This window comes from Lithobates pipiens, unplaced genomic scaffold (genome assembly GCF_037356315.1).
Source record: "Lithobates pipiens isolate NorthernLeopardFrog02 unplaced genomic scaffold, aLitPip1_a1.2 Scaffold_13, whole genome shotgun sequence".
NCBI classification, from domain to species: domain Eukaryota; kingdom Metazoa; phylum Chordata; class Amphibia; order Anura; family Ranidae; genus Lithobates; species Lithobates pipiens.
In genome coordinates this window covers 424,056,118-424,080,281 of record NW_027507718.1, presented here as the reverse complement: position 1 = coordinate 424,080,281, position 24,164 = coordinate 424,056,118, and the positions used below count along the sequence as shown (strand labels likewise).

Genomic DNA, 24,164 nt, shown 5'->3' with positions numbered 1-24,164 from the left:
AACAGAGAAAAAAAAATATTGGTTTCATGCTGGGCAGCGCATGCATGGGGTGAATCACTTGATGTCATGTGCTTTTAACCTTTTTCAAGCGCAGTATCGGAATACGGCAAGATTTCTCAGGTTAGTTAAGGGCTCTTCCTTCAGGGGTACCAGGAATTGGGCACAAATCGGTGGAACTATTGTAAGCTCGAACGAGCAAGGCCCTCTGATTCCTCCTGTATTGAATTGTGTTTTAACTTCCCCCATGTTGTAACGCACTGTGAAATATATATATATATATATATATATATATATAATATTTAAATCAAAAGGATTTTATTGGTTGAGAAACACAAAGCAAATTCTTGGTTAACAATTTGGCCTATATCAACTTCTGTATCCAAACTGTATTACATCAGGTGTAGGTCTTCCTGATTGTTTAGCAGTTAGTTTTGTTACCACTGGGTGGCACTGTTGTACTTTATGTAAAGTTTGGCTTTGGAATTGCGGAATGTGTCCCTACCATTGTATATACAGCTTTGCACTCTTTTGGTGATGTTTACACATCGCACACAGGATGTTTAGGCAGCAAGCAGATGTAACTTATGCGCCTGGCATACTATCTGAATAAAGAAAAATTCTGTAGACATTTCAGCAGTGTGTGTGTGTGTGTTGGGGGGGGGGGGTGGTTGTTCCCCATTTTCTCTTCATTCTGTATGTAGACTATTATTCTGTAGTATTTGAATTTTGACATCTGCCAGAAAAGAAAAGTAGTATTTAACTGGTGCCCACGTAAAATGAAAATATCCATTTTGACTTGATTTGTCTGTTTAGGTGCCCCTTAACAAAAGTTTAAAAGCTGTCAGTAAGTTTCAGTTGCTTTCTCGTGCGCTCTCTCTCTCTCGTATTGGGACGCCTGCCTTTACACACACAAACTTTAAATAGTGTCTTTGTCCGTAGAGGTCAATATTGAGTTGGCCCACCCTTTTCTGCTATAACAGCTTCAACTCTTCTGGGAAGGCCGCCTACAAGGTTTAGGAGTGTGTCTATGGGAATGTTTGGAAGTGCTTTTGTGAGGATAGGCAATGATGGACGAGAAGGCCTGGCTTTAATTCATCCCAAAGGTGTTCTGTCGGGTTGAGGTTAGACGCCTTAAAAGATCCCTTCACTGGAACTAGGGGGCCAAGCCCAAACCTTGAAAGGCAACCCCACACCATATTTACCCCTCCACCAAATGATTTGTACTAGTGCACAAAGCAAGGTCCATAAAGACATGTATGAATGAGTTTTGGCCTTTGGAATGCGTTAGAGCGGAGAGCCAGGCCTTCTCATCCAACATCAGTGCCTGACCTCACAAATGCGTTTCTAGAAGCGCAAGCTTTAGACACACTCCTAAACCTTGTGGACAACCTTCCCAGAAGAGTTGAAGCTATGGACTAAGATTGGGGGCCATAGAATTTCATGTGCGTGTAAAGGCAGGCATCTCAATACTTTTGACAGTATAGTGTGTGTGTGTGTAATATATATATATATATATATATATATATATATATATATATATATATATATATATATATATATATATATATAACACAAAATAACCAATTTCAAGCATGCACCCACTTTATTAGGACACAGACACATTTTTACTAGGGCACCCAATTAACCACTTGAGATCCGCGCTATAGCCAAATGACGGCTACAGCGCGGATCTCCTTTTCCGGGACGAAGTCAATAGACGTTGTCCCGTGCACGAGCGCCCTGCGCGCCCCCTGAGGGGCGCCCGCGGCGCGCTCTGTGATCGGCGAGTCTACGAGACTCGCCTGATCACCGATCCGTGCAAGGGGTCGATCCCGACCCCTTATCTCGCGATCAGCTGTCAGCCAATGACAGCAGATCATGTGATATAACGGAGCCGGTAATCGGCTATTATTCCTCCTCGCGCTGACAGCGCGAGGAGAAAAAAAAAATCCGATCACCGGCGGCCGTGATCGGGACATCAGTCCCGATCACGGCCAGCCCTGCCAGTGCCCACCTGCCCCCTGCTTTGCCTGCCTAAATAATGTGTCCCCCCTGTCAGTGCCACCCAGCAGTGCCCACAGTGCCACCCAGCAGTGCCCACAGTGCCACCCAGCAGTGCCCACAGTCTGCCTAAACAAAGGTGCTGCACCCCAGTGCCACATATCCGTGCCCAGCAGTGCCGCCCAGCAGTGCCGCCTATCAGAGCCACCTATCAGTGCCCAGCAGTCCCATCTATCAGTGGTACCTATCAGTGCCCATCCGTGCCACCCATCCGTGCCACCCATCTGTGCCACCCATCCGTGCCATCTTATCTGTGCCCGTCTTTGCCCATCAGTGCCGCCTTATCTGTGCCCATCGGTGCCGCCTTATCTGTGCCTATTAGTGCCGCCTCAACTATGCCTATCAGTGCCCACCAGTGCAGCCTATCAGTGCCGCCTCATCAGCGCACTTCAATGAAGGAGAAAAATTACCTGTTTGCAAAATTTTATAACAAACTATTAAACATGATTTTTTTTGCATCTTTTTTTGTTTGTTTAGCAAAAAATAAAACTCCGAGCTGTAACTAAATACCACCAAAAGAAAGCTCTATTTGTGGGAAAAAAATGATAAAAATTTCATTTGGGTACAGTGTTGTATGCCCGTGCAATTGTCATTCAAAGTGCATCAGCGCTGAAAGCTGAAAATTGGTCTGGGACTGAGGGGGGTTTAAGTGCCCAGTAAGCAAGTGGTTAAATGGAGTTTAGGGGTTTCAAGTTATTGTGTTCTAAATCGAAATGTATCTGGAAGGTCCATCTTCTGCCTAGTCCACATTGTGTTATAGCCTACACCATTAGGACAAAAGAACATTCTAAGAAATACTGAGAAGATTTATGACAAGCACAAGTCAGCGGATGGATACAAGATTTTAGTCCCATTGTCACTGCCCCCGCTTTCCTGTGATTGAGTGTCTCCTTGCACTAGAAGGCTCTCATGGAGACAACTGTCCATGGACGGTCAGACTACACAACTTCAGCCTTTGCGTAAAGAGGCAGCTTGCGCCAAAAACAAATACTTGCCCCGAGAGGTAAACAGAGAGGTCACACCTCCACTCCTCCATGGCAAGTGATTGACAGAGGCTCCTAAGTGTGTTTTTTCTTCTCACACAGACTGAATATAGGAGAATGCATGCATGCATGCTAGCACAATGCATGATGTCACATAAAGTGCTTATTGATGTGCACACTCTCAAAGCGACATTTAGGATAACCGCACACAAGAAGCAGCATGATGCTATTGCAAAGCAATCAAAAGGAAGTCGTTTTTTTTTTTTGGTTAGCATAAGGGAAGGTTATAACCCCTGCCACGTTTTTTTGTTTCCCATTGGGGAGCATTACCTTCACTTCCTGTCCCATAGCCAAAATAGGAAGTGAGAGGATGTCCCCCTTTGTTATTTTTCCTGGGGCAACCCAAAATTTGGGGTTTTCTTTTGCTTTCACTTTTAATGATAAACTGGATAGAGAGGGTGAATCTCCCCAATGGAGACACAGACAGTAATAAAAAAAAATGAATAGGCGTTGTAGCTTATCGCCACTTTTGCCCAAAACCTAGGTTTTGCCTTTAGTTATAATTTAGTTCAGAATTCTGTGTAGGACTATACAAACGTTTTTGGAAGAAAAAAAAATACAAGCTTTAGTAGGGAAATGTACTTATCGAGTCAGTTATTTTTGTGTGTGTGTTTCATGTTGATAAAACTTCCAAGTGAATGAATACTTTTTATAGGCATTGTATACTATATTACATAATATTATTTTATATTGCCACTGGAGGGCAACTCTGTCATATGGTTTTGTGCACCAAAGTACAAAACCACCTTATTGATCAATGTGCTTGGGAGATAAGCATAGATTTTGAAATTTATAAGTTTATTTTTTTTATTATGACTAAATATAATTAAATGATTTTATCAATTTAAAATTTGCATTATGTAAAAATGTAGTTAGAATGTACTGTTGTTTAAAGTTCCCCTTTTCATTATAAAACACAGCAACATACAGCTCTGCATACCGATATTAAATCATCTTGCGTTCATTAGTTAAACAAGTTTTGCTTCAATTACAAATACTGATTTTCCTGGTTGAGTGAGGCACTGGTGATGAAATCCTGGCCTCATAGCTGCATCCTGGGAAGTTACTGTCACATGTTCCAGAAGCAGGCCCAGAGTTCCAGGACGTAAAGGGAGATGGATTAATCTGCCCTTAGTAAAAATGGCCACCGTGAGAAAAATAGGGAGGAAAGGAATAAGCTATGCAAAGCATAAAAATCCTGCAATTATCCAGAAGTATTAATTTGTGAATTGACATTTTCTGCACATCTCTAAAGGTGCCTTAGTTTGAATTTTTTTTATAAGGGGAAAGTTGCTCTTTAAGGGGCGCAGTGGGGTTTTCTTCACTGCCTGTACAGGTTGTATTGTGGTAAATTGTCTGCAACCTGGTGGTATGGTGTGGTGTACATTCTGCTAGTGATTGTTCTCCTGATGAAATCATAAAGCATACCTGCCGGCTCTGGTAGACTAAAGAACAAGAATTGATCTTCTCCTACACTTACACTTCATTTCCAGAGTAGTCAAAAGGCAGAAATAAACTGCTTACAATGCAGGGGGTTTTATCCCTTTTTTTTTATTTTTTTATTATTATTAATGGGAATACAAGCAACAATAAAATCCTTTAATGAATAAAAAAAAAATAAAAATAAAAATTCTTAGGAATTCTGTAACTTATTAAAACGAAACTAGACCATTTACCTGAATTATTGGGGAAATAATATTGTCCCATATTTAAAAAATTGTAATCTGGGTAACTTTTTTTTTTTTTTTCTGTTCTTTATTTTCTTGTGTTGTAGTCTAAAATAAGAACTACAGATAAGAAAACTAAGATTGCTTTGAAATGTTCATATCTTCATTCTGTAATCTCATTCCAGCCACCTTTTAAAATGGCCCCACCTGCTTCTGTTAACCCTGTTTACCCTGTCCACCTTTATCATTGTGGCAATATAATGGCCAGGGTATTTCAAGTGTAGCAGCAAATAATTGCCAGCTTTATAGCTGTTAGGCTCCATGCATACTGGGCAATAAAAAAAAGTCTGTTCTTTTGGGAGTTAAAAACGCTCATATAGAGCATTTTTTTTTTTTGTACAAAGTTTAGGAGAGTTTTTAGTTTTTTTCTGCCAGTAAGCTCCAATCAGAAACACAAATCAAAAGGTTTTTCTTTTCCTGCCTCTAAACGATGAACTCGTAATATGCCTGCATTCTTCCTAATGTGCATGGACACATAGGATAACATTGAGCTCCTTCTACAGCAGCAGTTCTCAACCTTCCCAGTCCCGTGACTCCTTGATAAAATTTCCCAAGTTGTGGGGACTCCTAACAGTAAAATTTTCTCGTAGTGTGGGTTGTCAGCACCCAAGGTAAGACAAGCAATTTGCGCCCCTAACCCACGGACGTTCAGCTCCCTCCCACCCGTACAGTATTACAATCCCTTATGGTACATTTTAGGATGTTACCACCCTCTCTGTTCTCCCCTCTTTCCCTTCCATCTCTTGCTATCCTAATTTCTTTTTTTTTTTTTTGCCATCCCTCTCTCTAGCCGTCTTTCTTATTCTTTCTCTCCCTTTTTCTTTGTTCTTCCCTCTCTTTCCGCTCCCTTCTATGTATTCTCCATTTTTATTCTTTCTCTTACTCCTTGGTGGGGGGAACAGGATCAGTGGCAATGCTGGCAGAAAGTTGGAATGAGTGGCAATGCTGGGGAAAGTTCTGATCAGCCAACCTAGGTGCTCTTGATCAGGTCATCTGCTGATCTGTGAGGTCAAGCACTGATGTTGGACAAGAAGGTCCATAAAGACATTGATGAGCAATTTTGGGGTGAAGGAACTTGACTGGCCTGCACAGAGTCCTGACCTCAACCCGATAGAATACCTTTGGGATGAATTAGAACGGGGACTGCGAGCCAGGCCTTCTTCTCCTCATCAGTGCCTGACCTCACAAATGCTCTTCTAGAAGAAAGGTCAAACATTCCCATAGATACACTCCTAAACCTTGTGGACTGCCTTCCCAGAAGAGTTGAAGATCTTATAGCTGCAAAGGGTGGGCCAACTCAATATTAAACCCTATGGACTAAGACCATTAAAGTTCATGTGCGTGTAAAGGCAGGCGTTCCAATATAGTGTTGTGTGTGTGTAATATATATATATATATATATATATATATATATATATATATATATATATATATATATATAATAATATATTCACACATATACACATATATCAATACATAATTTCTGCTCATAAGTTTACATACCCTGTCAGAATTTGATTTCTTTGCCATTTTTCAGATACTATAAATCAGTCAAATGTGTGTACTCTTTAAAAAAAAAAATCATAATCACAACAGAAACTACCCAAATGACCCTGATCAAAAGTTTACATACCCTGGTGATTTTAGCCTAATAATATGCACACAATTTGACACAAAGGGGTTTGAATGGCTATTAAAGGGAACCATCCTCATCTGTGATCTGTTTGCTTGTAATTAGTGTGTGTATAAAAGGTCAATGGGTTTCTGAACTCCTGACAGACCCTTACATCTTTAATCCAGTGCTGCACTGACATTTCTGGATTCTGCGTCATGGGAAAAGAAAATAATTATCAAAGGATCTGCGGGAAAAGATACAGGACTCTCTGAAAACATGTAGTGTAGCTGTTTCAAGATGTCAGACCAAAGTTTAGCTTTTTGGCCACAACCATAAACACTACATTTGGAGAGGAGTCAACAAGGCCTTTGATAAAAGGTGCACCATTCCTACTGTGAAACACGACATTCCAACATGACAATGATCCAGAACACAAGGCCAAGTCGACCTGTCATTGGCTACAGCAGAATAAAGTGAAGGTTCTGGAGTGACCATCTCAGTCTCCTGACCTCAATATCATTGAGCCACTCTAGGGAGATCTCAAACATGCAGTTCATGCAAGACAGACCAAAAATTTACAGGAACTGGAGGTTTTTTGCCAAGAGGAATGGGCAGCTTTACCATCTGAGAAGATAAAGAGCCTCATCCACAAATACCACAAAAGACTTCAAGCTGTCATTGATGCTAAAGGGGGCAATACACGGTATTAAGAACTGGGGTATGTAAACTTTTGATCAGGGTGATTTGGGTAGTGTCTGTTGCCATTATGATTTAAAAAGAGTAAACACAGTTGATTGATAATAAATGGTTTCATCCAAACACTGAGTGAAAGAAACAAGTTATTGTGTTATTCAAATTCTCTTTTCATATGACAACACTGAAGAAATTACACTTTGCTACAATGTAAAGTAGTGAGTGTACAGCTTGTATAACAGTGTAAATTTGCTGTCCCCTCAAAACAACTCAACACACAGCCTTTAACCACTTGGGATCCGCGCTATTGCAAAATGACGGCAATAGCGCGGACCCACATTTCCGGGACTACGTCTATTGACGTAGTCCTGGTTACGAGCGGCCTGCGCGCCCCCTGAGGGGCGCGCGCGGCGCGCTCTGTGATCGGCGAGTCCGTGAGACTCGCCTGATCACCGATCCGTGTAAGGGGTCGATCCCGACCCCTTATCACGTGATCAGCTGTCAGCCAATGACAGCTGATCATGTGATAAAACGGAGCCGGTAATCGGCTAGTATTCCTCCTCGCGCTGACAGCGCGAGGAGAAAAAAAAAAAGCCGATCGCCGGCGGCCGTGTTCGGGACATCAGTCCCGATCACGGCCAGCAATATAAAAGGACACCTGCCCCCTGCCAGTGCCCACCTGCCACCCGCAGTGCCATCCTGAATAAAGTAAGTGCCCCCCTGTCAGTGCCACCCAGCAGTGCCCATAGTGCCCACAGTGCCACCCAGCAGTGCCCACAGTGCCACCCAGCAGTGCCCACAGTGCCACCCACAGTGCCACCCAGCAGTGCCACCCACAGTGCCACCCAAAATCTGCCTCAGGTGCTGCACCCCAGTGCCGCCCATCAGTGCCCAGCAGTGCCGCCCATCAGTGCCCAGCAGTGCCGCCCATCAGTGCCCAGCAGTGCCGCCCATCAGAGCCACCTATCAGTGCCACCTATCAGTGCCCATCAGTCCCATCTATCTGTGGTACCTATCAGTGCCCATCCGTGCCACCCATCCGTGCCACTTATCCGTGCCACCCATCCGTGCCATCTTATCTGTGCCCATCTTTGCCCATCAGTGCCGCCTTATCTGTGCCCATCGGTGCCGCCTTATCTGTGCCTATTAGTGCCGCCTTAACTATGCCTATCAGTGCCCACCAGTGCAGCCTATCAGTGCCCACCAATGCAGCCCATCAGTGCCCACCAATGCAGCCCATCAGTGCCCACCAATGCAGCCTATCAGTGCCGCCTAATCAGCGCACTTCAATGAAGGAGAAAAATGACCCGTTTGCAAAATTTTATAACAAACTATTAAAACATGATTTTTTTTTTTTTTTTTTTTTTGCATCTTTTTTTGTTTGTTTAGCAAAAAATAAAACTCCGAGCTGTAACTAAATACCACCAAAAGAAAGCTCTATTTGTGGGAAAAAAATGATAAAAATTTCATTTGGGTACAGTGTTGTATGCCCGCGCAATTGTCACTCAAAGTGCATCAGCGCTGAAAGCTGAAAATTGGTCTGGGACTGAGGGGGGTTTAAGTGCCCAGTAAGCAAGTGGTTAATGTCTAAACCATTGGCATAAAATTGAGTACACCCCTAAGTGAAAATGTCCAAATTGGGCCCAAATTATCAATATTTTGTGTGGCCACCATTATTTTCCAGCACTGCCTTAACCCTCTTGGGCATGGAGTTCATCAGAGCTTCACAGGTTGCCACTGAAATCCTCTTCCACTCCTCCATGACATCATCATGGAGCTGGTGGATGTTAGCAACCTTGCGCTCCTCCACCTTCCGTTTGCAGATGCCCCACAGATGCTCAATAGGGTTTAGGTCTGGAGAAATGCTTCATCACCTTTACCCTCAGCTTCTTTAGCAAGGCAGTGGTCGTCTTGTGTTTGGGGTCGTTATTATGTTGGAATACTGTCCTGCAGCCCAGTCTCCGAAGGGAGGGGATCATGCTCGACTTCAGTATGTTACAGTACCTGTTGGCATTCATGGTTCCCTCAATGAACTGTAGCTCCCCACTGCCAGCAGCACTCGTGCAGCCCCAGACCATGACACTCCCACCACCATGCTTGACTGTAGGCAAGACATACTTGTCTTTGTACTCCTCACCTGGTTGCCGCCACACGCTTGACACCATCTGAACCAAATAAGTTTTTCTTGGTCAATTTTAATGCAGTGTGCAGTGTACGGTCTGAGCACTGACAGAGGCTGACCCCCGACCTCTACTGCAATGCTGGCAGCAGTTATATATCTGTCTCCCAAAGGTAACCTCTGGATATGACACTGAGCACGTGCACTCAACTTTTTTGGTCGACCATGGCGAGGCCTGTTCTGAGTGGAATCTGTCCTGTTAAACTGCTGTATGGTCTTGACCACCATGCTACAGCTCAGTTTCAGGGTCTTGGCAATCTTCTTATAGCCTAGGCCATCTTTATGTAGGTCAACGATTCTTTTTTTTTCAGATTGCCGCGAGGTGCCATGTTGAACTTCCAGTGACCAGTATGAGAGAGTGAGAGCGATAACATCAAATTTCACACCCCTGAGACCTTGTAATGAGTCACATGACACTGGGGAGGGAAAATGGCTAATATGGCCCAATTTGGACATTTTCACTTAGGGATGTACTTGCTTTTGTTGCCATGGGTTTAGACATTAATGGCTGTGTTGTTATTTTGAGGCAAGTTTACACTGTTATACAAGCTGTTGTCACATGAAAAAATATTTACAAAAATGTGAGGTGTGTACTCACTTTTGTGAGATCGTGTGTGTGTGTGTGTGTGTGTGTGTGTGTGTGTGTGTGTAAAAAAAATGGACCCAATCCTGCACCAAAGCTATTTGAAGTCCCTGATGGTCTGCATTGGAAACAAGAGCTTTTGGCTTTTTATCACTGTGTGTTTTTAAAGGGCCAGTGTTTCTGTATGGGGAACCTGTGAACAGTACTGGTTACAAAGTCAATATGTTCACTGCTTTATTTGGTGATTTTCAAAAGTTCACTTAAGCAGTAATCTGTTTTTTATTCAACTGAAGTTCTTCTCCCCAAAAAATCTGTTTTGTTTGACACTGAACTTTCGCAGCGGAGGGTTAAACAGACTTGTCATTCAGCAAATCAATATTGTACGTGCCTGGTCTTTCACATAAGCTCCAGCTTCTGTAGAGGGTAGAGAATGCCTCGGGTTAAATATGGCTGACATAATCACCTGCATTGGCACTTTCACAAAGTAGTTCTTTGTCTTCCATGTCTTTCAGAGAACAGCTGCTGCAATAAATGCACATCCTTTAATTAACATCTCCTATTTATCAAGGCATACTTGTTTTCTAAAGGTGTCCCAGACTTCCAGATATTTCTTTCTTCAAAGTTACAAGATTGGGCTTGAAATGTCTTGTATGCAGACCAATTTGTCTTCAGTTTCTGAAGCATCTACATTCTGTGGATAGGACCTTCTGCTTTTCTCTTCTCTTTGTGTTGTTCTATTGCAGTAAGAACCATTGTACTGTGTGTTTCTTAAGCACGCTTTCACATGGGACAATTTGTCGTGCGATTTGACAGTTCCTAATCGCATGACAAGTCACACCCCATTGTCGGCAATGGAACCATTTTTCCGTGACTCAGCGAAAGGTTCCTGCACTACTTTTTGGCGATTTCATTGCAACTTTCATAGGCTTTGTATGAAGTCTCATGCCACAATGAAATCGGCAGTGCAAATCGCACTGATGTGCAGCTTTGAAATCCCACTGAAATAGGTGCAGATTTAAAATCTAGCTATGTGTACGGGGGCTAAAACACTCTATGAATGGAGGAAAGGGGGATGATTGAAAGGGCTACACCCTCTATAGATAATTTTTCTTTTCGTTTATAGACTCTGTAGTACCAGTTTAGGCATAGTTGGGCGTAACCTGTGCCTCTCTCTCTCTCTCTCTCCCTCTCCCTCTCCCTCTCCCTCTCTCTCCCTCCCTCTCTCTATTACTTTTTTTGGGGTGGAGCCCGTAGTTCTTTAACCACTTAAGGACCGCCTCACGCCGATGTACGTCGGCAGAATGGCATGGCTGGGCACAAGCATGTACCTGTACGTTGCTTTTTAAGTGCCCAGCCGTGGGTCGGGATCGCACCAGCTCCCGACCTGGTCCTGAGCTTCATGGCTGTGGCCGCGGGACCAACTGACCCGATCGCCGCTGGTGTCCCGCGATCGGGTCACAGAGCTAAAGAACTAGGAGAGGTCTGTGTAAACAAACCTCTCCCTGTGTTTCCTACTGTGGCTGTCACCGACCGTCTGTTCCCTTTTATAGGGAAAGATGATCAGTGACGTCACATGCCAGGCCACGTCCCCCTACAATAAAAAAAAAACACATAACGTCATACATAACATCTACACTGCTTCCTAGTGGTTAACTCCTTCACTGCCAGTGTCATTTTACACAGGAATCCGTGCATTTAAATAGCACTGATTGCTGAATAAATGACAATGGTCCCAAAAATGTCCGATGTGTCCGTCACAATAAAAATTACTGATCGCCACCATTACTAGTAAAAAAAAAAAATAATAATAATAATGCTAATAAAACTATCCCCTATTTTGTAAACGCTATAACTTTTGCACAAACCAATCAATCGCTAATTGCGATTTTTTTTTTTATTTTTTTTTGATTTTTTTTTTTCACCAAAAATATGTAGAATAATACGTATCAGCCTAAATTAAGGGAAAAAAATATTTTTTTTTAGATCTTTTTTTTGGGGGGATATTTATTATAGCAAAAAGTAAAAAAATTATTGCATTTTTTTCAAAATTGTCGCTCTATTTTTGTTTATAGCGCAAAAAAATAAAAACACAGAGGTGATCAAATACCACCAAAAGAAAGCTCTATTTGTGGGGGAAAAAATGACGCCAATTTTGTTTGGGAGTCACGTTGCACAACCGTCCAATTGTCAGTCAAGGCGACGCAGTGCCGAATCGCAAAAAGGGGCTTGGTCCTTTGGCTACAAATTGGTCCGGGGCTTAAGTGGTTAACATGAGCCGTACAGGAAAGCTGATGCATGTTGTATAAACTTCCAGCGGTTGCTTTTTTTTATTTTTTTTTAATTCTTAATATTCTTATCTATTTGGGAACAAATGAGGCCTTTTATTTGGTGGTATATTGTTTTAAAAAAAATGGCTGCAGTGGGTGGCACATTTTAAAACAAATGTTACTGTAGATGAAAAATGCATATTTAATTCTCCCCCATCACTACCTCATTCATACCACTAAAATGGTTTATCTGTTTTTGGTTCAAAGCATAATAAAGTGTTTTTTATTTTTTAATATATTGTTTACCAAAAATGTGAAAAAGGGGGAGTGGAATCTTTGAGTGAATAATAGGTTAAAGAGAAATTCTTTTTTTATTTTATTTTTTTATATATAAAACTGTTTTTTTTTTATGTTTTCAGAAACTGCCATTATGTGCAGTTCGAAAAACAAGCCTACAAGTTGCGCCAAACTAACCACACTAAACAAAATGAAACTGTTACAGTATTGTTTATGAATGAAGCCTGAAACCACTGTTCGTAGGTTTTGAAAATCCAGGAGCTGCTGTCGGAGCTCCTTTAGCACCAAGCAGAACCTGGATGTTAAATTAAAATGGCAACAGTCCTTCAATGGACCCCAGAGTAGGCGCATTCAGCTGGGTCAGATTACCGCTAATCTGTTTGGTGCAGAGGAGGCATGACCAACCTGGTCAAGAAGGGAAGGATGTTTTTGGACAGAAACCTGCCTGGATCCTTCTAAATTCTGTTTTGTTCCAGTTGACTGAAGGCGATACCTCTACCGCTGCCAGAAGCTAAAGTTTCACTCCAAAATGTGGTCACCTGCTTATCTGTGGAGACTGAAGGGGAGAGAGCATTGTAATCCTACTGCTCTTCCTCTGATACGAAGGCAGGAATGATCGCTAGAGAATGTGGTGGAACGTTGTGCATGTGCAGTGCTGTCAGTAAACTTGCATGATCTTTCCACAAAGCCTGGACATTGGCTGAACTAAGCCAGTAGGGTTGTTTGCTGCAATTTTGTAGCATGTTCTATAATCTCAGGCAGCCAAGAAGATTGATTAGAAGAAATACTATAATGGGTGAGTTGTGTCACAAAGCAGCTGTGCACAGCTTAAAGTAGAACTATAGGCAACATGTATTTTTTTTTTTTTTTTTGGATAGAGCAATGATTGGTTATAACCATTGTCAGATTTATTTTTTCGCCGTCTGTGACCTATTGCAGGGATTTTCCTTCACTTCTTGACCCATGGCCAAACTGGAAGAAGTCCATGCAAATTAAGGGAATTCCATGGGGACACTCAGGTCGCTAGAACCTAGTATTCCCATTGGAAGATTTCTCTTATTACTTTTCTGGGGACAACCCAAAATTTGGAGTGTGTGTGTTTTCACTTTCAATAATATCCTCAAACAGAACAAATAGTGAGGATGAATTTCCGGGGGCATAGAGAGCAATAAAAACTGACAGGTGTTCTAATCCCTCTCCACTCTATCCAAAACAAAAAAAAAAGTTTTACCTATAGTTATACTTATATAGTTATACTTTAATGTGGTTGTAAACCCTTACAAACCATTTGACCTACAGGTAAGCCTAGATTAAGGCTTACCTGTAGGTCCAAGAAATATCTCCCAAACCTATACGGTTTAGGAGATATTTACCTGAAGACAGCCACCGCTGTCTACGGCGCATGCGCCGTAGACAGCGGTGCGCAGGCGCACTGGGTAAGCTGCAGATCACGGCGATATGCCGCGAGTGTCGGCTCCCGTGCGCATGCGCGGGAGCGACGTCATCGCTGCGCCGGAGCAGCGAGACCCACCACGAAGAGGGACGCTCAGAACTACAGGGGACAGCGGTGACTTCGCTGGCTCCTGTGTCAGGTAAGTGACACATAATGGACTACTATGTGATGCATAGTAGTCCATTATGCTTTACCTTTGCAGGGAATGAAAGAGGAAGTAAACCCATTAGGGTTTACGTCTTCGTTTGTAAACAAAAAAAAAAAAAAAGATTTTTATTTGGTACATAGATGCATACTGGGCTTAAAAGAAACACCAGTTCTCTTGGCAGAAAGAAACGGCAATATTGATTTTGTTTTTGTACACAGTTTTTTTGCGTTTTCTTTTCTGCCAGAAAGATCCAGAAGGGTTATTTGATCCTGCCTCTAATCGTTGAGCTCACAATATGCCTGTAATCATCCTAATGTACATGGACACACAGGATAACATTGAGCTGCTTCTACAGGCAAAACACAAAACTGTACAAGCAGCGATTTTTGCCAGTGTGCATGGAGCCTTACAAAGATCAAGGTGTAGTTGAGATAAGATAACTGAGCATGTCCTATCAAAACCAGTAAGAAGACCAGCCACACCTCTGTTTATATAATGTTCACCGTTCTCACCCATTGTGTGTGCTCAGCATGTTTGCACTTTCTTCAGCTGAAGTCAGACAGCTCCGATGGTGTTTGTTGTGCAGTTTGACCTCTGAGGTATGCTGCTCTCTTGTCCAGAGATGGTAGCACCATTGTTAAATATTAACAAGTGTTGTGTTCCACAGATTGAGAAATTGTTTAACTACACAATGAATATCGACTCACCTGCCCATCCTTGTCTTTTGTCAGCTGACGCTTCCTCATACAGCTTGATCTACCAGTACCTGAGCATTACTTTTGTAAATAATAAACTTGTCTATACAACAGCCTAACCAAGGACCACTATGCTAACACACATGGAGCTGCCCATCACTCATGTATTTAAAGGGGTTGTAAAAGGCAGAAGGTTTTTTTTAGCTTTATGCATTAAGCTAAAAAAAACCCTGTGTGCAGCAGCCCCCCTAATACTTACCTGAGCCCGATCTAGATCCAGCGATGTTGCAGGTGTATCTCTGCTGCCTGGGACACCCCTCCTCATTGGCGGAGACAGGAGCGTGGTGCCATTGGCTCCTGCTGCTGTCAGTCAGCCAATGAGGAGAGAAAGGGGGCAGGGCTGGGCCACGGCTCCCTGTCTGAATGGACACACAGAGCTGTGGCTTTGTTCGGGTGCCACCATAGCAAACTGCTTGCAGTGGTGGCATTCAACAGGAGGGAGGAGCCAGAAGTGCCAAAGAGGGACCCAAGAAGAGGAGGATCTGGGCTGCTCTGTGTAAAACCACTGCACAGAGCAGGTAAGTATAACATGTGTGTTTTTTTTTTAGTTAAAAATAACAAACGAGGTTGTTATAGAGACTTTTAACAACTGGAGTAGTTTTTTGCCCACTTTGCATATTAACAAACATTTTTTATAAACACAATGTGGCAGCTGGCCTTGTCCCATAGAAGCCTGATTTCAGACCATGCCTACACACGTATGGTTAGTTTGAAAATAAATTCTGTTGTTCGTGACAGGAAGTCATGTGGCTTGGGTTCCGAGTTTCATTATTATTTTTAACTAATATAGTCCTACATATCCATGGGTAAACCTATAAGATCTTCTGTCCAGTCAAGGCTGAAATGATGTGATCCTGAAATGACAGTATACATGCTGATGGTGGAAGTCGAGAGGGAATAGTGGAGTGGAGAAGGAATAGAATACTTGTCGGTTTTATTGTTGTCTATGCCCTTGTTAGGGATATTCGCCCTCTCTATTTGTCCTGTTTAACATTATCATTGATTGTGAGCATAAAAAAATCCCACATTTTGGGTTGTCTCCAGAAAAGTAATAGAGGGGAAATCATACAATGGGGACACTTGTTCCGGTGACCTGGGCATCCCCAAGGATTTCCCTCAACTTGCCAGGATTTCCTCCCACTTTCTGTTTGGGTTTGGGACAGGAAGTGAAGGAAAAGCTCCACAATGGGACATGGATGGGAGGCGATCTGACAGGGATTATAGCCCTCCTTTGCTCTATCCAAAATAAAAAAAAGTATTGCCTATACTTCTACTTTAAAACGTTAAATATGATTCTATTACCCAAGTTAAACTAATATTTTGTTAACCTGGATTTATTTGTGTGCATATAAAACCTTGAAAATAAAGGCTTTTTTAAATCCATTTTGTTTTTCCCCAGAACGGTCAGAATGGGGAGATATACCACCAAGATCTCCTCTGCAACCTGTTCGTGAAAATTACCCATTTGTTCCAGTAGAGACAGCCAGGCACCGATCACCAGAGGAACTGCGAGAGCTTTGGAAGAAAGCCATCTTACAACAGATCCTGCTTCTCAGAATGGAAAAAGAAAACCAAAAACTGCAAGGTCAGTCCTTGAAAATAGAATGGAATATCTTAGTTTTCTTTTTAGTGATGTGTTCTCTAAGAAAGGTTAGCAGTGAGAGCCTGTTCTCTAGGTTACAGAACTTTTGTTTGGCCTTGTAGGCAAAAGGGACAAGTCTTAGCCCTTGTACACACGGTTGGAGATTCCGACGGAATGTGTGTAGTTTCCATCGGACTGTTTCCGTTGGAGTATCCGACGGACCAAGTTTTCCAACTTGCCCGTAAAATTTTCCGACAAAATGCTCCGATCGGACATACTCCGATCATGTGTAGCCTACTCCGACGGACAAAGTGCCACGCATTCTCAGATCAAATTCCTAGACCAAAGCTATTGGCTACTAGCGTGAACGTAGTCCCGTTGTAACGAAATAACGTCATCCCGTTATGTACAATCGGATTTTCCGACAACTTTGTCCGACCGTGTGTATGCAACAGTTTTGGACAAAATCCGTCGGACAAAATCCAACGGATTTGGTTGTCAGAATGTCCGACCGTGTGTACAAGGGCTTAAGGCTAGGTTCACACATGCTGCAGCCGCGGTTCTCAGCAGGGGTCCGGTGCATCCCTGTTCACCGATTCAGGTGCAAATTCAAGTAAATATTCTGATCCGAATTTGAACCAAAGTTGCACACAAGACCCTTTTTAAATGCGGACTGTGGCTGCCCCAGAGCTGTGTGAACTGGCTCCATTGAGTCACACTCTCCTGTCATGTGAATTCTTTTTTCTTTATTCATAAAGGTGTTTTTTGTTTGTTTTGTTTTTTGGTACAGTAATATCATTTTGTTAATTTGGAATGAATGTTTTTTTTACGTGAAATAGTAACCAAGATGAAGGACAACTTCTGCCCACAAGGACCTATGCTCTTATATGTTTTGGAATCGTATGTAGTGTCAAAATATGTTGGCAAGCAACTTTTACCTAGCAAGACATAAAGCTATAAAGGCGGCCATAAATATTAAAGGGCTATGATGTGGAGGCACAGTCGCTCGTCCTTAAAACCTTATTAGCTACTGGATACTTAGACATAAAGGATTTTATTGTATGACTGTTTATATTTAGCCCGTGGAGAGTAGCAGGGGTGATGTGCTGAACTACATTTTTGGTGTCCGTTTATAAGAGGGTAAACATCTAAAAAAATGAGTCATTAGAAAGTCTCCAATCCATATGAAAAATACAGGATTCTCCTGTGTGTATATTCTTTTTCAAGTCGAGGCTTTGTGTTTCTTCTGTTAATACTTGGGTAGCTAATCTTTATGGTTTTTGTTGTACATGTAATGGCAAAATGCGTTTTAATATATAGACTACCTGATTAAAAAAGAAAATGACTGGATCAGTAGACCACCATGTCCATGTAACCTACATGCACCCGTGGGGAAAAGCTGCTAGGTTCATTCTCACTTTCTCATGGTGTTGTGTCCTTCAGTTTACCCAGACTAAGGCGTATCTTTAGATGGTGAAACCAGGCCAACAAGGAAGCAGGAAAACTTAGGAACAGATTATAAACTGATAAAAGGACAAAAAGGCCTTGATGTAGTATGAGTTGGCTGCTCTTGATAGTTTTGTAGTGGCCAACAATGTAATCTGATCCGTAACACTTATTAACATGTTTGTGTTGCCTTGTAGAACATTGAAAATGAAATCTAAAATGTTTGATTTTACCCCTACGGAGATGGTGGACTTTCTTATCTACATGTTATTTGACAACATAAAAAATTGGCTTTAAGATTTTTCTTTTCTTCTGTGATTTCACGTGTATATTGAAACTCCCAACCACATTTTTTATTTACGGTATTTATTTTAGCATGGATAGGTTTAAACATCAGTGTATTTTAATGTCTGTTTTACAATTTGGAGATTTTCCCTTGTCTGCTGTGCTACAGACTAAATGGGAAGCTAGAGGAAATTTACCCAAATTTAAGGGAGTATCCCACCTTTGACAGATGACAGTAGAGTAAATGCTGACACTGAGAAATGTTCCCTCTGCTTTTCTTCAGTTGGCAACTGTGATATTTTAATTTTGTGATCACTTTTTTTTTTTTTCATGATGACAGTCTACCAGGATAAATAGCGAGCATAAATCTCCCCAACAGCAACACAGAAAGTGATAACCCTTTCAAACTCTGCCAGTTACTAAAAAAAATATATATATATATATATTTTTTTTTCTCTCTCCTCGCAGTAACTAGAGGGCAGTGATGGTGAACCTTGGCATCCCAAATGTTTTGGAACTACATTTCCCATGATGCTCAACTATACTGCAGAGTGCATGAGCATCATGGGAAATGCAGTTCCAAAACATCTGGGGTGCCAAGGTTTGCCATCACTACTATAGGGCTTAACCACTTCCCGACCGCCGCACGACGATGTACGTCGACAGAATGGCACGGGCAGGCATACGGGCGTACATGTACGTCCCTGCCTTCCCGCGGGTCGGGGGCCCGATCGGGCCCCTGCCCGGTGCCCGCGGCGGTCGGTATTCGTTCGGGAGCGATCCCGGACGAGGGGACGGCCATTCATTCATGGCCACCCCCACGCGATCGCTCCCGACGAATAGAAAGTCTTCGTGACATCACTTCCTCTCCTGTAATGTAAACACAGGAGAGGAAGTGATGTAATCTCTCCTCCGTGTCGGTATTTTTCGTTACGACACCGAGGAGAGAGGATCGGTGAGTTGCACCAACACGACACTACACAGTAGAACATGCCAGGCACACTCACACCCCCCCGATCACCCCCCCCCAATTACCCCTGCCCCCCAGTCACAGTGACACCAATGTCATTTTTTTTTTTTTTTTTTTGCATTGGTGTCATTTGTGACTGTAATAACTGTTAGGGCAGTTAGGGTTAGCCCCCTTTAGTTCTAATGTACCCCCCTAACCCCCCCAATAAAGGTTTAACCCCGTGATCACCCCCCGTCGCCAGTGTCACTAAGGCTGGGTTCACATTGCAGCGGTTTATGAGAACGAATGTGATTCGCACCGCACTGCAGTGCAAATCACATCCGATCTCTGTGCGATTCGAGTTCAGCCATTCGCCGCACCCGCCGCAAATTCGCACGGGACCCTTTTTTTGGTCCGCAGCAGAATCGGATCGCATGGGTGTTCACACCATGCGATCCGAGTTTGCAGATCGCACTGCGATATGCAAACTGATCTGGGGGTGTCATTAACATTTCACTGACACTCCCAGCAGTTCGCATAGGGCAGTGTGAACTGCCGCCGGGAGGCATGTGATGCGGGAACCCGCCGCGGATTCGTGGCATTCCCGCATCGCTCCAGTGTGAACCCAGCCTAATAAGCGATCGTTTTTCTGATCGCTGTATTAGTGTCACAGGTGACGCTAGTTAGGCAGGTAGGTATTTAGGTTCGCCGCAGCTTTTTATAGCACCAGGGACCCCCATATACTACCGCATAAAGCCCCCTGATTGCCCCCTAGTTAACCCTTTCACCAGTGATCACCATATAACTGTTACAGGTGACGCTGGTTGGTTAGTTATTTTTTTATAGTTTCAGGGCACCCGCCATTTATTACCTAGTCTCACTAGTGTACCCCTAAATTTAGGGGTGTCTACTTTCCAAAATGGGGTCATTTGGGGGGGGTTTGTGCCATCTTGGCATTTTATGGCCTTCAAAACTGTACGCGGCTAGGCTCCCAAAAAGTCCCACATATGTGGTATCCCCGTACTCAGGAGAAGCAGCAGAATTTATTTTGGGGTGTCATTTCACATATGCCCATGGCATGCGTGAGCAATATATCATTTAGTGACAACTTTGTGAAAAAAAAAAAAAAAAGTTTGTAATTTTCCCGCAACTTGTGGCAAAATATAAAATATTCCATGGACTCAACATGCCTCTCAGCAAATAGCTTGGGGTGTCTACTTTCTAAAATGGGGTCATTTGTGGGGGTTTTGTGCCATCTTGGCATTTTATGGCCTTCAAAACTGTAATAGGTAGTGAGGAGTGAAGTCAAATATTTACGCCCTTAGAAAACCTGAAGGCGGTTCTTGGTTTTCGGGGCCCCGTACGCGGCTAGGCTCCCAAAAAATCCCACACGTGTGGTATCCCCATACTCAGGAGAAGCAGCAGAATTTATTTTGGGGTGTCATTTCACATATGCCCATGGCATGCGTGAGCAATATATCATTTAGTGACAACTTTGTGTAAAAAAAAAAAAAAAAATTTTTTTTTTTGTCATTATTCAATCGCTTGAGGCAAAAAAATAAAATATTCAATGGGCTCAACATGCCACTTATCAATTTCCTTAGGGGGTCTACTTTCCAAAATGGGGTCATTTGGGGGGGTTTTGTACTGCCCTGCCATTTTAGCACCTCAAGAACTGAGATAGGCAGTCGTAAACTAAAAGCTGCGTAAATTCCAGAAAACGTACCTTAGTTTGTAGATGTGACAACTTTTGCGCAAACCAATAAATATACAATTATTGACTTTTTTTTTACCAAAGACATGTGGCTGAATACATTTTGGCCTAAATGTATGACTAAAATTTAGTTTATTGGATTTTTCTAATAACAAAAAGTAGAAAATATCATTTTTTTTCAAAATTTGCGGTCTTTTTACATTTATATCGCAAAAAATAAAAATCGCAGAGGCAATCAAATACCATCAAAAGAAAGCTCTATTTGTGGGAAGAAAAGGACGCAAATTTTGTTTGGGTACAACATTGCATGACTGCGCAATTACCAGTTAAAGCAGCGCAGTGCCAAATTGTAAAAAGACCTCTGGTCATTTACCAGCAAAATGGTCCGGTCTGAAAGTGGTTAAGATTGAAATTTGGCCTCTTTTGTGGAGACCAGCTGAATTTTGAGATATATATATATATATATATATATATATATATATATATATATATATATATATATATTATATATTAATATAATATTATATATATTATATATTAATATAATATTATATATATTATATATTAATAAATATTAATATATATATATAATATGACCCCGGGGGTTGTACAGAAGTCGATCTGCTAATCATCCTCTGTATAGCCTACCTGTTGGATTTTTTTTCTGCATGATCAGGGCTGTAGGCTATAGCCTCTAACACTGATTAGTGTATTCTGACAGTGGGGGGAGTCTCCCCACTGTCAGAATACAAATTCACAGTGGGGAGGATTCCCCTGTCCACCTCAAATGTGTGGATGAGGAGAATTTGGGTAAGTTGAAAAAAACAAAACTGACCCATCTAAGTCAGCAATCCAAACCATTTTATGTCCATAAGCCAGATAGAATTTATTAAATTAATTTTTAACCACTTAAGGACTGTGTCAGGGCAGCCCTCCTGTGCAAAATCACATACTTATATGTGATTTCACGCAGTCTGGGGCAAGTGCACCACCGGCACCCCGTTCTCGCTGTGATGGACACAGTGGGAGCCAATCGGAAGGTCCGGTGGATGTGTCGATCATTCACAGGAGAGGCAAAATGGCAGGCTGACTATATAAACAAGGCAGACTGCTGTTCTGTCAGAGAGGAAGATGGAGATCTTGTGTTTCTGCTAAGCAGAAACACAGATCTGTCTTCCTCCAGTTAAGCATAGCCCCCATACAGAATGCACTCCCTAGGAGCACACTTAACCTCTTGATCGCTCCTGATGTTAACCCCTTCCCTGCCAGTGCGATTAGCACAGATCACTGTATTAGTGTCACTGGTCCCCAAAAAGTGTCACTTAGTGTCCGATCTCATGGTTACTGTGAAATTGTGTGAATGCATCAATGCAGTGCATGGTATATCAGCTTGCAGAGCTTGGATTCATTGAATCAGTTTACCAACAATGTAAAAATTGCAGAATATACAGCCTAATGCTACATACTGTAACTAAGCTCCATTTCTTGCTGAATAAACTAAATGAATATCTTTAGATAGATTTTTACTCAAAGCATTTTATTAAAATAAATTTGATAAAAATATGATTTGTGTTAATCATTTATTTTTATTGAACCTGATGGGCGTTAGCAATAATCAGGGTCTTCTAACCACCTCCCCCCCCAGGAGAATACAGGCTCGGCAGGAAGGATTCCCACATTAACCCAGTCTTGCACGTTTCTTTTCTGTAACCCATGGTTATGTGTGTATGGCCAACTTCATTTTCCTGTTGTAGTTTTTCCCTTTTTTTTATGGTGACCTGTATTCTGGATGCCTCTGCCTTTTTTGGCTAATACAAAAGTGCTGATGGCACACAAGTGTTTGTACTGCTTTTTTTTTTTTCCCCCCCAGTTTTTTTCAGTGCAAGATTAGGAACTGCTGATTAAAGTTTCAAATCGATGGTGTAGATTCTGTTGGTTTGAAAAATATTTTCTATAATGATTTTTCTTCTCTCTCCTTATAGCTTCAGAAAATGACTTGCAAAATAAACGGCTGAAGCTTGATTATGAAGAGATCACTCCCTGTCTAAAAGATGTAACCGTTGTGTGGGAGAAGATGCTCAGCACACCTGGAAGAGCAAAAATTAAGGCCGATATGGAAAAAATTCATGGTGCTGTTGGACAAGGTAATCCCATCTTTGGAAAATCTCTGTGTAGTGTGGATGGCTTCTTTTATTTTTATTATTTTATCATGATTGTCCTTGCAAAGGGAATCTAACACACATGCAATGCACCCTCAATAGATATATTTTCTTCTTGAGTCCTATTTTTGTTGACTGTGTTGTCAAATTCTGCAGGTCTTCATTATGACTGTCATAGAGATATACATTTGGAATTTTGATCCAGACTTGTGAAACTTGTGTCGTAATTGGAAGATTGCACAAACTCCATCCATAGAGCAGTAAAACATATCCAGGGCCCTTACACAGCTAAGCAATGCTGAACACTTAGGCCTCATGCACACTGGATGTTTTCACAGCTGCTCCTAGGGGAGTGAGTTTTTTTTTTTTAACAGCTTAAAAACGCATCTCTGTTGTAATATGTGTCCATGCATGCATAGGTGTTTTCAAGCTGCAAAAATTTAAAAAGCCAGGGCCAGTGCGTTCTGGAGCAGCAGTGGTACAGCTGTGAAAATTCCTCACCCGGCTAAACTCGTGTTAACGCAGTATACGGCGTTAAACCGCATAAAACGTTTTTAAGCTGTAGTAATTTGATTTGGGAGTAGACGAAAAGGGCAGAGAAACGCTGTTAAACGCTAGCGAATCTAAATGTTCATTAATGCCAATGCAAAGCGCTTCCAAAAACGTGTTTTTACAGCTGCTTTCTTCAGGTGTTGGTACTGACTTTGCAGCTGCTTTTTTTAGTGCCCTGTGTGTATGAGGCCTTAATATACTGTAAACTCATGGGGCCCCGGGGCAATAGGAGATTATGGGGCCACACAGTATACAATCACACAGTATACACATACATGTATACACAGACATGTTTCTATTGGCTGAGAAGGTACTGGAGAGGTGGGGCAGCTATAATCTCAGGATTTTTAGACCAAAAGGATGTCGATAAGGGACATTTCAGAGACAGATTTAAAAAAAACACATTTTTAACATACCGTCCCTGGTTTTACTGAGGCTGGAAACCCTGATGGGGCCCCCTAGTGGCTCGGGGCCCTCGGGCAGTGCCCGAGTGGCCCAATGGTCAGTCCGTCCCGGCACAGACTTGAGATAGTGGTTTAAGATCTGGCTGTCAAAAGGTCATATTCTTGCAAGTATTTTTTTTTTTTTGTATTTATTTAAAGGTCTCTCATAAAGATCTTTTTAGGAACACAAATTTTTGTATCCTAACATACTTG

At 42.2% G+C, this 24,164-nt stretch overlaps 1 protein-coding gene across 8 annotated transcripts in view; it reads left to right on the top strand.

Moving 5' to 3' along the window:
* TBC1D1 (TBC1 domain family member 1) overlaps positions 1 to 24,164 on the top strand; it is a 311,597-nt gene that overhangs the window by 235,825 nt on the left and 51,608 nt on the right. For all 8 annotated transcript variants that reach the window (XM_077477646.1, XM_077477649.1, XM_077477648.1 and 5 more), the window contains 2 exons: positions 16,221 to 16,406; positions 22,780 to 22,941. In XM_077477646.1, coding sequence (XP_077333772.1) covers positions 16,221 to 16,406; positions 22,780 to 22,941 — 348 coding nt within the window. The remainder of the gene's footprint in view (positions 1 to 16,220; positions 16,407 to 22,779; positions 22,942 to 24,164) is intronic.